The 15222-nt window shown below is 43.2% G+C and overlaps 1 protein-coding gene across 4 annotated transcripts in view; it reads right to left on the bottom strand.

Moving 5' to 3' along the window:
- LOC116978589 (protocadherin beta-15-like) overlaps positions 1 to 15222 on the bottom strand; it is a 216984-nt gene that overhangs the window by 165429 nt on the left and 36333 nt on the right. The window contains exon 1 of one of the 4 annotated variants that reach the window (XM_033029831.1): positions 8554 to 11176. The exons of 2 other annotated variants lie outside the window; for them this stretch is intronic. In XM_033029831.1, coding sequence (XP_032885722.1) covers positions 8554 to 11001 — 2448 coding nt within the window. In that variant the 5' untranslated portion in view covers positions 11002 to 11176. Of the gene's footprint in view, positions 1 to 309; positions 2988 to 8553; positions 11177 to 15222 lie in introns of those variants that run through there. One more of the 4 variants, XM_033029836.1, reaches the window with a different exon arrangement.

The raw sequence follows: 15222 nt of genomic DNA, 5'->3' as shown, positions 1-15222 counted from the left end.
ACAGAGTCCAAATTCTGGGACGAGACATTAAGGTGTGAATACCCTTACATCAAATATAATGGACGTTCAATAAAATTATTCACTACCATCCCAGAGACTCCGAACGCATTGCTAACTTGAAGATATAATATTTTTATGTCTTGTTACTGTGCTATAAAGCAATCAAACAGATACACAGTGGGTGATTAGAACGAAAAAAGAAAATATTATTTATATGCAATTAATTTGATGTATTGCTAATTTATCAAAATACCTGTGTCTCCAAAGAAAACCTATGAGGACTTACCTCTTGATTTATAGTCAACTTACCTCAGGGACATTGTACTTTTTAGAATTCGCCAATCCACCAGTTTCATTCGAGATACAATTGTTTCCTTCTGTGGGAGTACGCCCGTTAGAGCCGATAAAATATCTCTTCGTAGACTGCAGTGTCGAACATGACTCATAGCGGAATCTTTGGGAAAGTGGATCTCCCCCAAATACCTCAACATAGTTTGGTGGTATCTGAACACTTCTACTGGCCTTCTGAATTCCATTCAAAGAGTTTCGTGATTCAAAGCAACAACAGATACCAAGTGAACGGTGCTGGTATACAATACCATTCCTGTTTTTGAGTAATTTAACGGCGAGGATGACTAAAATTATAAGGAAAATAATCGATATTATTCCCAAAGCTATAACCAAGGGAAACCTCAATTCAGGACTGAACCTTGGATCTGAAGGCGAACTGTTGACACTGGGGAACGTTTCACTATCAGTCCCAACTACATATAATACTATAGTCACAGTAGCAGAGAGTGATGGAATCCCATTATCCTTTACCAAAACCACCAACCTTTGACGAGAGGCATCCTTGCTCACAATTGGACGGATTGTCCAAATATCACCCGTGTCTGCAGAAATGGTGAAAAGATTATGAGTAGCTTGAGAAATGTGATAAGAGAGACGAGCATTCTGACCAGCATCGGCATCAGTGGCTGAGACCTTTACAACCATGTATCCAGGTTCTGCAAATCTGGATATTGTTTCTTTTGCTGTTGAGCCATATTCTGGTGAAGGATGTAAAATCACTGGAGCATTGTCATTCTGATCAAGGATAACAACATTCACTGAAGCATTACTCGTCAGCGCTGGCGCACCAGAATCCTGCACTTGAATCTGTATCTGAAAGCCTTTGAATTGCTCGTAGTCAAAAGTTCTCCGAGCATATATGACACCGCTCTCCGAGTGAATTGAGACATAAGAGGCTATTGAGAAATTTTGAACTTCTGTCTCCAGGATAGAGAAGTTCAGTCGGGCATTTTCTCCTACATCTGGATCGAAGGCCGTCACGGAATATATAGAAGCCCCAATAACATTGTTTTCCTGAATATTTGCCGTGTACACCGGCCGAGAAAACCTTGGAGAGTTGTCATTTACATCTGAAACCTCTACTCGGAAAGTTTTCTGCGAGGTAAGAGAAGGGTGGCCCGCATCCGTGCATATTATAGTGATATCGTACTTGGGGACAGTTTCCCGGTCCAGTGGACGTTGTACCAGAATTCTGTAATAGTTCTTGATAGATGAATCCAGCTTAAAGGGGAGTTGATTTGAAACTTGACATTGTACTTCTCCATTATGTCCGGAATCTCGGTCTTCTGCGCTGAACAGTGCCACTACCGTCCCAAGTGGAGCGCTTTCCGAGACTGTCCCTGACAAAGACCGCAGTGTCACATCCGGCGCGTTATCATTCACATCGACAATTTCCACCAATACATCACAGTATTCTGGTATTGCGCCAGAACCCTTATCCATCGCCTGTATGTTAATTTCAAAGGTATTGCTCTCTTCATAGTCTAAGTTCCCTTTGAGCCTGATTTCACCAGTTTTAGGGTTCACTTCAAAAAGCTTACGGGCAGCATCAGAAAGATGGCTGCGGAAAGAATAAACAATCTCTCCGTTGGGCCCTTCGTCCAGGTCAGTGGCGTTCAGTGTGATGAGCAGGGTGCCTCTCGGCGCAGATTCCAACAGGCTGACTTTATAAACCGACTGAGTAAAAACAGGCGCATTATCGTTTCCATCTTTCACGACGATTATAATCTGAACAGTTCCCGATCTCGGAGGCAAACCGCCATCCTCGGCTATCAGAGTTAAATAGTGCGTTGCTATTGTTTCCCTATCCAAAGGCTTCTCTAACAACAACACTGGGCGCTTTCTGGTTTCACTGCGCATTTGTACGTCGAGAGTGAAATATTCATTCGGTTGTAGCTGATAACTTTGCACTGAATTTGTGCTAATGTCAGGATCATGTGCAGGTTCGAGAGGAAATCGCATTCCCGGTGTTGCAAATTCTATGATTTCAAGGCGAAACTGGCTTTTTGGAAAACTAGGAGCATTGTCGTTTACATCGAGAATCTCCACCTCCACCGGGTACAGGCTCAAAGGATTTTCAAGCACAACATCCAAGGATAAGCGGCAGTCGGGATTAGACCCACAAAGCAGTTCCCTGTCGATGATTTCCTTTACAAATAAAATCCCACTTGTCAAATTTAAATCGAAATACTGCTTCCTTGGACTGGGCGCTACCCGCAACCCGCGAATCGACAGCTGCTTTACATCTAAACCCAAATCGACGGCGATTTTCCCAACAAAGGCTCCCTGTTGCAGTTCTTCAGGAATAGAATAGCGAATTTGCCCAAGTACAAGGTCGCAGTTGGAGAGCACACAGTACAATAATTGACATTTTATCAACCAATATATTTTGTATCTCATTGCAAGAAGACGTCATCCCAATGGTTTCAGGCCCAGATTGTCTTCTTCATTGTTCTGTTAACGGCGAATCGGCGTTAAATACAACCGTTGCTATTTTCAGCAAAATACTCGTACCTTATGCTCGCATCTCTCGAGTTATTTCATTCATACGCTCGCATTTTGCCTTCAGTTGCGAGAGGATTCCTGCAAATAGTCCAACAGAACTGCTCGCTATCCGGTTTTCGCTGTGTCTGATCTTACATGATGGCTGCCGTGTCGTGAAGGGGGCTGTCCGGATCACTAATTACATCTCAGCTCCTGATTGGTGCTGCCCCTCATTGATATTCGACCAATGAGGGCTTTCCTGTTTCTTAAAGCTGTAATGCATATAGTAGTACTGAAGTGCTGTATTTATTGCTGTGCGTGTAAACTTTCATTTAGACTTGTGGATATTTTTGCCTCTCTGGTCAATGGACTGCTGGTCCGAGTTCTGTTTTTTTTTAAATCCCAGTAATTCGAATTTATAATTTCAAGAATAAATATTTTAAAAACTGTTTTGAGAGGAAAACAGATATAAGGAACAACAAAAATACCGAGAATCTAATTCTATTCAAGATATATTTAAACGATAGCTTCTTCATTTTCCAACCAGATTCAGTCTTTTTTAGTCGAGAAAGAAAGATTGTTGATTGTCATTCAAAATCAATAACATTGATTTTATTGTGATTTTTCAACGGAATTATTGGGGATTTATTGGTATTTGGATAATTAAATACACACAATATTTACATTAAAATATGCAGATGTTAGAACTCTGAAATAAAGACAGAAACGGCTCGATAAAGTTCCATGTTTCATGCCGCAGCTGTAAAATAAATGTATACTTCCTTTGCATACATTTTAGGAACATTTCGAAAAGAAGCATCGGTATTCGAATGCCTTGTATTAACTTGGGGAATGTCGCTGTGTTTTTTTCATGATTGGAAGATGAATGGCTGCCATGAACTGCTTTTTCAATTTTCATTGTACATCGTTCATGAGATTAAGTCACCTGGTTGCTGTTCATATCGAATCACCACAGAGTTTGCTTCTTTAATTCTTTAGCCACTATATGCGACTGTAATCAACTTCACCGTTCACATCCCTCGCGGACATCATGCATTGATGTCCCTCACGGTCCCTCACATTGATGTTTCATTCATTGTGCAGTCTTCAAGTTTTTCTGCATGGCACAATCGTCTGATGCAGCGACCACTTGCTGGAAGCCATATGAATAGTGTTGTATATGTTGAGAATACCGACTGAACTTGGCCCCCAGTAATCGTTTGGTTTACAAATTAAGATACGTTTATTTTGATTCGTTTAAAGCGAATTGTGGCATGCGTGGTAAGTGAGCAGCTTCTGAAGTAATCGATTCAGGGAGAATCTTGTTGGCTCTGACCCACAATCAAATCTTGCTCTCATGTTTCCAGACTCCTTTGCTTAACAAGCAGAGATGCGATGTTCTTGCTTGTCAAGATTCTCAAAAGGTACCACTCACGAAATTCCGTTGAAATCTTTGATAGGTGTTAAATATCTCTGAATCTGCAACTGACACACACCCACCCCTAAAAATGAAGTACATCCTTTGGGGAAATGAACATATAAATCACCGAGAGATCATCCGAAACAGTCAAAAATATTTTTCACAACTTTTAAATAAATCGAAGTAATAAAAACAATACCTTAAGCGTTGCTTTCTACAAGCACTACAGTAGCATTCGTCATTAAACTGAACATGTGGGCATTTGCTAATGATCACGTAATATTAACCCGTTCCAAATAATTCCCCCACGGCATTTAGTGTCAACATGAAAAATTCCCGGACCACGTTATTTCCAAGTGTTCGATGACAAGTTACACTCAAACTTGAAAACTGTAAAATAGGGACTATCACCATCAAGACAAAGTTATGCAGCCTCTCTCGAATTCGTGGTCGAGGTCATACACAGTAACATTCTGCATTTCATTACTATTCAGGACCGTAAACGAGCCTGGTAGTGAAGAATCGCTTATAAACACATTGGCAAATTTTGGGCAAAGAGCAGTGATGGACACAGTGTTGTGTCCCCCCCACACACACAATTGTTGTACCAGCTGGAAGGATCGCGTCGGAGTTATGAATGACCATTTTCCAGTTGTTTAGATTAGCAACTTGAACAATAGCGACATTCTCGAAGGAAAAAATCCATGTTTTTAATCACAACATCAAACTTGCGATTGTTCTGTCTCCTTAAAATGCATTGCAATAGCCTCCTGGCGCTGATTCAAGAGCATGTTTAAAAATCCCCACTGTCATCACAATGATAAATGGCATTCAACTAAATCATATAGTCACAGGGCATAGCAGCAAGCTTGTTGGCCAACTGTGTCCATGCCAACTATCGATTAACCATCTAGACACTTGCCATTTATAAATATTAAGTTCGTAGTCTTCTGCGGCTCCACGACCCACTCTTGCTGATTCACATCATAGTGCGGGTGGTCAAAATATTTCCCCGATGCACTTTAAACTGGCGCTAATAACAATATACATTCTCTAGTTTTTGGCGTTTTTGTAATAGGGAAAGTTTTCCTACGCTCTACCTCATCGCAGTCACGCATACATTTGTAAATATAAATATGGTTTCACCTCAGGCTGCTCTGCTCCATAAAGACAAATACAGTATCCATAATCTCTCCTCATCAATAAAATTCCCCACAGTGCAATATCTGGTGAACTTTCTGTAAAACATTTTCACTGCATTCGTGTCATTTATATCTTGCGATGACGGGTAAAAGCACAAAGTGCCAACCAATCCGTATAACTATAAAACTCTGATCTTGGATGTGTGTGTGTGTATTTATTTGTTTGTGTATAATCACATCTTCGCGAAAAAGCGACGCGCTAATGGTACATTGTTTACATATTCCGGTAGAGATTTCCTCCTGAAGTCCAAAATCGCCTATCTAAAAAAATCCTGCTTTATTTCTCGAGTTATTTATGAAAATGTTCACAAATCTGATAAAACTTTGAGAATAAACGAGAGCGTTTCGCTGATGACGTCACAATGGGTCTGCTGCGCGCGGCCTGCGCTGTGTTCCACGCGCAGCGAGTGACGTCACCGCCCTCCGCCGAATTCGCAGTCTTTTGGTTGATGCCCGTCCCGCCCCCTCCCACCCTGCTCCCTGCCCGCTCCCCCCCTCCCCGCCGCTCCCCGCCGCTCCCCGCCGCTACCCGCTGCTCCCCGCTGCTCCGCGCTGCTCCGCGGTCCCCTCCACCTCTCCCCTCCTGCTCTTCCCCTCCTCCTCCCCCATCCTCTCACCCCCTCCTCCCCCCCTACGCCTCCCCACTCCTCCATTCGCCCCTCCTCCTCCACAATCTCCTTTCCCCCTCCCTGCCCTCCCAAGCCCCTCTTCTACCCCGCTCCTCACCCGCTCTCCTACTCCCTCCCACACACTCCCCCTCACCTCTCCCCCCTCTCCACCCTCTTCTCTCTCCACTCACTCTCCCCCCTCTCACCCCCTCACCCCTCCCTCTCTTCCATCCTCCCTCCCTCCCTCACCCCCTCTCTCCCCTTCTCCCCTCGCCCTTCCCTCCCCCCGCCCCTCTCTCCCCTCCCCCTCTCTCCTCCCCTACCCGTCTCCCCTTTCCTTTTCCCCTCTCTCCCCCTCCCCTTCTCTCCCCCTCCCCTTCTCTCCCCCTCCCCATCTCTCCCTCCTCTCTCCCCCCACTCCCCCTCTCTCCCCCTCCCTCTACCCCCCTCCCCCACTCCCCCTCTCTCCCCCTCCCTCAACGGCCCTCTCTCCCCCTCCCTCTACCCCCCACATCTCTCTCCCCCTCCCTCACTCCCCTCCCCCTCTCTTCCCACCCTCTCCCCCTCCACCCATCTCCCCCCTCCCCTCCCCCCTCTTCCCCCTCCCCCTCTCTTCCCGCTCCCCTTCCCCATCTCCCTCCCCCCACTTCCCCTCTCACCCTCTCTCTCAACCCCCCTCCCTCTATCCCCCTCTCTCCCCCTCCCTCTATCCCCCCTCTGTCCCCCCTCCCCCCTCTCGCCCCACTCTCCCCCCCCTCCCTCCACTATCCTCCCTCTCCCCATCTCTCCCCCCCTCTCTCTCTCCCCCTCTCCCTCCTATCCCTCCCTGCCCTTCTCTCTCTCTGCCCTCTCTCTCTGCCCTCTCTTTCTACCCTCACCCCCCCTTCTCTCTCTAGACGCGCCTGCGAGGTCTATTCATCAGTGGATAGGGCGGGGATGGGGGTAAAATGAGCCAATTAATAATATTAATATAATATCAAGGGGGGTGGTTAGTGTGTGTGTGTGTGTGTGTGTGTGTGTGTGTGTGTGTGTGTGTGTGTGTGTGTGTGTGTGTGTGTGTGTGTGCGCGCGCGTGTGTGTGCGCGCGTGTGTGTGCGCGCGTGTGTGTGTGTGTGTGTGTGTGTGTGTGTGTGTGTGTGTGTGTGTGTGTGTGTGTGTGTGTGTGTGTGTGTGGTGGGGGGGGGGGGGGGTTAGTGTGCCTTTTGACGCCGCAATTCGCCCCCCCCCCCCCCCTCCAACCGCGCGTTGAGGGGACGGGACCCAACGAGTCCCACTTGGCCCAGTGTTTTATAAAGTTGTACCATAATCTCATTACTTCCATCCAATTCACCAGAAAGTGGGGTTGTGTTTTTCATAGAGTTTGTTCTACTCTTACTTGTGCTCTCATATTACATCACGTTGCATTAATCAGGATTAAATTCTACCTGCCATTGCACTTCCTCATGAATTCCTTCACAACAATTACGAGTAAACAGTAAACACTATTATTCAACAGCACATTCCTAGACTGAAATGTTTTTAAAAACCGATTAAATGAATATGAGATGTACTGAAACTATTGCGCAGTCTAATAATCAATCATTAAATCCAAGGGACAAGGAACGTCTTGAAAATAGTCAATCAAACGACGGTATCTGGAATGTGATGACAATTTGGTGATTGCAATTATTCTGTGTTTTTAATATTAAGAGCATGTACAAATCATATACAAATTATCAACAAAGTGCAACGCGTTATACTTGGTAGTCAGTCATTAGTTCTTCCGTCGGTTGACAGCATCTGCAGTTCCTTCCTACACTTCAGTTTTTACGCACCGATAGAGAGTTGGAAAAGGTGAAAACGTTCAGATTGATAGGTTTTCATATTTCTTCGAATTAAATTCTAAATACAAAACGCTAAATCTTGTCTCTCCCTCAATGGAAAATGCTTGTCGTGCTGAACTTTATTCTAATAGTTTCTATTTTAGTTAATTGTAGCTTGGAAGGTATTTAGTCTTTGCTTTTGGACTACCAGGTGATTTAATCAATCCGGGATGGGTTGAGGTCATGGTAACCAGAAAGTATCCATCATATTTTAACGATATGGCTAGAATTCCCACGCTGCTGCTAAAGGAACTCATAACATGTATGTTTAGCTGTATATTTGTCATATGATCATAGGAATTGGAGCTAGTTTTAAAAATTGCTGAATATTTTGATATTTTTAGTTGGGTTAAAACTCTTCAAACCAGATATATGGGGTTCAAAGCAAATTGGTATACCCGGTATAATAAACCATTGGAATGACGTATATATGAAAATAACAGAAACAGTCGGTGACATAAACAAATAAAATGAATGCTCAAATTAATTTGAAGCTGTATGCACAACATATTTTCCCCGTGTTATTAATTTCGTTCCAGTAATTCCAATGGCCCAAGTATCACGAATATTTATATGTATCCAAATTAATTGTGTGACGATTTGACTTACTTTTCGAAGCAACTCACCTCATTACTTGTATAGAAGTTGGAAGCTTGAGACTTTAACATTCCTGGAATCTCCTTACCAATAGGGTTCTTCCGGGTACAATGCATTGCTGTAGGAAGCCCACATGTTTGAAGTGTTGTGACGTCTCTCTTCGTGGACTGCAGTGTAGAACACGACTCGTAACGGAAGCTCTGAGAAAGTGGATCACCTCCAAATACCTCGACATAGTTCGGTGGTATCTGAAGGCTTCTGCTGGCCTTTTGAATTCCATTCAGCGAAGTTCTTGTTTTGAAGCAACAACAGACGGTGTGTGAACTATGCTGGAGTCCCAGTCCATTTCTGCGTTTATGAACCTTAACAGCAAGTAAAATTAAAATTACGAGGAAAATGATGGATGTTGTCCCCAAGGCTATGACCAAGAAATGGTTCAGATCAGGGATGAACTTTGGATCTGTGGACAAACTGGTGGCACTAAAGACCTTTTGATTTTCTTTCACAGACAATGCTATAGTCACCGACGCAGAAAGTGGTGGCGCTCCATTATCTTTTACAACAATCACAACTCTTTGCTGAGACGCATCTTTGCTCTCAATGTCACGCACGGTCCATATTTCTCCTGTGTCTGCTGAAATAGTAAAGAGGTTGCGATGGGTAGCTTGTAAAATGTGGTAAGTCAGGAAGGCATTCTGACCGGAGTCGGCGTCTGTTGCTGATATCTTGACGACTAGGTACCCAGGTTTAGCAAGCCTGGACATTGTCTCCGTTACTGTTGACCCATATTCAAGCATAGGGTTCACGATCACGGGAGCATTATCGTTCTGATCGAGGATAAGAACATCCACACTACAGTTACTGCTCTGCGGTGGGACTCCAGAATCCCGCACCAGCACATGGATTTGGAAACTTTTCAACTTCTCGTAGTCAAACGATCTCTGAGCAAATAAGACGCCATTTTGTGAGTTAATGGAGACATATGAGGCTACGGATGAATTCACGATAGAAAACTTCAGTCGAGCATTTTGTCCCTCATCTGGATCGTAGGCTGTCAGGGAGAATATAGAACTTCCAATTACGTTGTTCTCATTGACATTCGCCGTGTATACAGGCTGCGTAAACCTCGGTGCGTTGTCATTTACATCTGAAATATCTACATGAATCGTTTTCTTGGATGCGAGGGGAGGATTTCCTGCATCCGTGCAAGTCACAGTAATGTCATACCTGGAGGTAGTTTCCCGATCCAGTGTATCCTGTATTAGCAGTCTGCAAAAACTTTTCATACTTGTGTCCAGCTTAAATGGCAGTTTACTTGCAATTTGACAATGCACTTGCCCATTTCGGCCCGAGTCTTTGTCTTCTACGTTGAGCAGTGCCACAACTGTTCCGATTGATGTATCTTCTGGTACCGTACTGGAGACAGATGTTAACGTTATATCAGGAGCATTGTCATTCACATCGATAACATCCACCAATACATCACAATACTGAGGCATTGCGTAATGACCATTGTCGACTGCTTGTACATTAATCTCAAATGAAATGTTTTCTTCGTAGTCCAAACGACCTTTCAGTCTTATTTCACCAGTTTTCGAATCTACGCCAAATAGTTCATGAAATTTTGCTGAATTTTGGCCACTGAGAGAATATGTAATCTCACCATTAGAACCCTCGTCCAAATCAGTGGCGTTTAATCTAATAATCAAAGTCCCCACGGCAGCTGTTTCCAACATTCTGACGCTATAAACCGACTGTGAGAAAACAGGATGGTTGTCGTTCATATCTTGCACCGTGATTGTTACTTGAACCGTGCCCGATCTCACAGGGACTCCGCCATCTTCTGCAAAGAGCATTAACTCCTGGGCCGGTATTGTTTCTCTATCCAAGGCCCTCTGCAGCACTAACACTGGTATTTTTCCCTTCCTACTGCGTGTCTGTACATCAAGAATGAAATATTCACTGGGAAGGATCTGGTAAGCCTGCAAGGAATTTGTCCCAATGTCCAGATCGTATGCGGAATCGAGGGGGAATCGCGCTCCCGGTGCCATATTCTCCGATATTTGAAGGTGGATCTGGTTTTTGGGGAAACTGGGAGCGTTGTCATTTACATCGAGTATCTCCACTTCCATCTGGTGAAGACTGAGTGGATTTTCAAGCACGACGTTCAAGGGTAAAATGCATTCGGTGCTCGACCCGCAAAGTTGCTCCCTGTCGATTCTTTCATTCACAAATAAAATCCCATTCTGCAAATTTACGTCCACATACCGCTTCCTCGGGCTGGGCGCCACCCGTGTTCTGCGAGTCGAGAGCTGCTTTAAATCTAAGCCCAAATCAATTGAGATATTCCCGACAAAGGCACCCAGCTGCAATTCCTCGGGAACAGAATAACGAATCTGCCCAGAAACAAGATTCCAGTGGGAGAACAAACAGCAAAACAATTGGCATTTCTGCAGCCAATATATGTGAAATCTCATTTCCAGGAGAATTCATTCGAACGGTATGAATCCGAGACAATATTTTTAAACGGTAGCTTGAATCATTACAAATACAACGTATAAAATCTGTGCCTTCGTGCGAGATGTTGGAATATTTCCATTTAAATATCATCACGTTGACCTGCAATTCGAAATTAACTGTCCGGAAACCATCCGAGCTGCGAGCTTTGCAGGGTTCGCGGCGTCTGATTTTGTTCAATGGCGGCTGAGTATTGTAGGGGGCTGTGCAGATCCAGTCCCATCTCAGGTTCTGATTGGTGGACTGTAACAATCACATCCGACCAGTAGGAGTGCAGCTCGTTTCTTAAAGCAAGGAGGACATATTTTGCAGCAGGGATGTTATATTACTTGTTGCACAATTGAAAGGTCTTCCAGTATTTGGATGCATCAGATTTTTTGCAAAATGTTAACTTTAAATCCTAATGTTCAATAAGAACACTGCATATTACGTAAAAGATGAAATATGAAGACATTCTTCGACAATATTAGCGTCAATATGAAGTTCGGAATTCATCATGCGAACAATCCAATTACGTATCCATCATTTATGATTATTCCTACTGGTCGTAAACTACGACTTTTAATTACAACATTGTTCCGTTGTCGCGTGGAAAAATGTAAGATAATCAGTTGCTCCACCAAACTAAAGAAGCTGTCTTTTTGAAATATATGTCAAGATAATTTCTTCTTAATTGTAAAATTTGATTGATGATAACTGTCATATTTATATGTATACCCAGTGTAAGGAATAGGTAGTGCATTAACACATTTAGCCACAACTAGATTTCAATTTGCTAAGGGCATGTTTGCAAATTCTTTCCACCGACTTTGCTGTAGGAAAAAATAATGTGGTTCCCTGCATTAAATTAATTATGCTCACCATTATATCTCTTTATATATTTTATATTACAACAACATTGTACTTACGATGCTAGAGTTGAATGTAGAATTCATTTGTGCAATGCTTGTATACGCAATCTAATGTCGCTGTTTTCTTATGACTGGCTGTGGCATGTTTTGTTTTCGTTATTGCCATATGTTTTCTTTGACCATATACATTGAAGGATATAATCCATTGCCACTCCAGATTTGTTAATTTGCAATTGCCTTTTCAGTATATGCCATTATTTTTTCTTTTCTTTTTGCAAAAATTCTAAAGCTAAAACATACATTTCAGATTTCAAAACAGTTTCACTGACTTGGGATATGCAATCTTTCTTCAAAACCTTTACTGCCCCATGTGCCGAGTGTCTATAGGAAAACGAAAACGTTACAATATATCCATAGAATATAATATCGAGGATCTGACAATAGATCAAGCAAGAATAGTCTGACATGAAGCATTCCTCCAATCTTGGAATGGACTCATCTAAACTGAAAAATATATAACTAGTACTAGTGTTTTGTTTGCAATTCTGCGCACGTTAATACTTCTTCATTTCTTCCTCTAGGCTTACTTCTGTTGCCTCGCCTCTCTTACTCTTATTAGCTAGTCCCACCAGAATCACTGAGCGCTGTTTCTCTTCAGTGGACATGAAATTCTATGGAGCCAGTGAAACGTTCTCGTTTTCCTAAAGACACGAGAGATATGGGAAATAAAGAATTTGAAGAAAGATTTTTTTTCGGTATGCATATCCCAACTGAGTGAAACAATGTAGAAATTTAGAAAGTAGAATATAGATTCCACTTGAATAGTTTTTAGTGAGGGCGGCCCTCCAACAGTACAGATATCCAAGTTGTCGGTGTCACGCTATAACAGTTAAATACCTGCCAGTCAAAAATATACAAAACATTATTACCAAATTATACATTTAAACATATAGTGTTTATCCTGTTTAGTTTAGTTTCGTTTAGTTTAGAGATGCAGCGCAGAACCAGCCCTTCGGACCACCCGTACGCTAGTTTTATCCAACACACCAGGGGCAAATTATAAAAGCCAATTAACCTGCAAACCTGTACGTCTTTGTAGTGTGGGAGTAAACCGGAGCACCCGGAGAAAACCCACGCGGCCACAAACGCCCTACAGACAGCACCAGTGGCCACGATGGAACCCGGGTCTCTTGCGCTGTAATGCCCCTGTCCCACTTAGGAAATCTGAACGGAAACTTCTGGAGACTTGGTGCCCCACACAATGTTTCCGTGCGGTTCCCGGAGGTTTTTGTCAGTCTCCCTACCTGCTTCCACTACCTGCAACCTCCGGCAACCACCTGCAACCTCCTGGAACCGCACGGAAACCTTGGGTGGGGCGCAAAGTCTCCAGAGGTTTCCGTTCAGGTTTCCTAAGTGGGACAGGGGCTAAAAGGCAGCCACTCTACCGCTGCGCCACCGAGACGCCCCTAATATTTATAGTTGGGGTATTTTAATGTAGGGTAAGGAAACATGCACAAACGCTTAAATAATAAGACCACAATGAAAAATATTTAAAGAAGACAATCCTTATCTTTTCCCTTGCTCTTTATCAGCAGGCTCGCCATTACACCAAATATAATGGTAACTCAAATGTCGTGCTAGATTTCGCAATACACTACTGACGATAGACTCGAGGAAATACTGTGCAATTCAGCAAGTTCCACTCAATGGTGCTGGCCACCATGAGTCCAATGGCTAGGAAAGTACCAATGTTCTGACTAGGTCAGTAAGTTTCATGTGCGCAGATCATGCGCAAGGCGATCCAGCACTGTCTTCTATTTTAAACCCACTACTCTGTTCTGATCTTTTAGCCTTTATTAGCATGATCCAGGCTATGGTACTCACAAGGTGCTTCCCATCGATTCAGAATATTACCCGGGGGGATTTTGTACCTCTGCTGTCATTAGCGACATCATCTGTATGCCAAACACATTGTGCTCCATCGCCCTCTAGACTAAGGATGATGATGGGCCATAGAGTATTTGGTTTATACACGATTAGAAGTTTCTACGCAAGAGGCGTCAATCGAGATGAAGCTCTGGGTTGTATCCGACATTATGTAATACTGACCAATATATAACGTCAATAAAAATCGAGTAATTCGGATCGAGCCATCTACTATCAATGCAGTGTTCCCTTCATCATTCAGAAAGCGATGGGAGCTATTGTAAGCAATGCTATCAAGCGACAATCATATTTGCTCGCGTATAAGCAATTGGATTACATGAGAACATGAAACTGCGGCGATTTATTTCCAACCCTGGATAAAGTGCTTATCCAAAAATAATACAGTATCACTGTTTTATATTGCACGGCATCAAATATCATCGTGGAAAGCTTCACTGGCAGGTGACGCAACTCGCAAGAACGTTTAATTTAAAAGGGTTAGATGTTTGGGATTCACACTGCAGGGCTGACTTTCCTTCATGTCGCCTAACAGTCTGACATAAATGTATCGCCATTCAACACTGCTACTGAATCTAAGTATTGGAACGTCCTGGCAACATCATTTCAGAAGAAGCATCACCAGAAACGCTGCAGTGGTTCAAAAGCTGTCTCATCAGCATTTGTTCAAGGGTACACGAAGATGAATACATCGTTGGGCTTTCCTGTGGCTTAGCACAGAAGAATTAATACAAATAAAGGGAATAATGATGGCTGAAGAACAACAATTCCCAAACAGGCATCACTGAAGTAATCTCTGAATGAATTGCCTAGACCCATACATCAAAGTGAATTCACAAACGACCATCTCGATATTATGGCTGAAGAAGTTTGCAGTCTTGGACGAAATTGGGGTTTGGAGTATTGAATAATGGATGAAATGACACAGATGTTGGACATTGGCCATCTCCAGCAACAAGAAGAACCAATTCTCCTCAATATGTATTATGCTGCCGTCATCAGGTACACGTTTTATTACATGGATTTTAGCATTTGTCAGATACGTGAACAAGTTCATAAAAACTATGATTATAAACTGAAAGGAGACACTTTCATTTAACATTTCTTGCGGGGTTTATGCGGATGGTATGTAATAAATCAGTATTATCCAGAATATTCGCACTTTGCCTGCGTTTGTACACTCAGAATGTACACCCATGTTCAGTACAAAGTTTGAGATTCACTAAACTCTGCATATTGTAATTAAACGTTCATTGAACTCGGCACAGAATGCGCCGGGATAACACACTGTTGCTTCTTTAAGCACAACTGCAAAATCTTTCCGACCAGGAAAATAAAGATCAACAGGGAACCATAGGCACGAGTACGTCCCATACACTAATCGCC

The sequence above is a fragment of the Amblyraja radiata genome, chromosome 11, assembly GCF_010909765.2.
Source record: "Amblyraja radiata isolate CabotCenter1 chromosome 11, sAmbRad1.1.pri, whole genome shotgun sequence".
Classification (NCBI taxonomy): domain Eukaryota; kingdom Metazoa; phylum Chordata; class Chondrichthyes; order Rajiformes; family Rajidae; genus Amblyraja; species Amblyraja radiata.
Note: the sequence above shows the minus strand (reverse complement) of the source record. Positions and strands in the feature narration are given on the sequence as shown.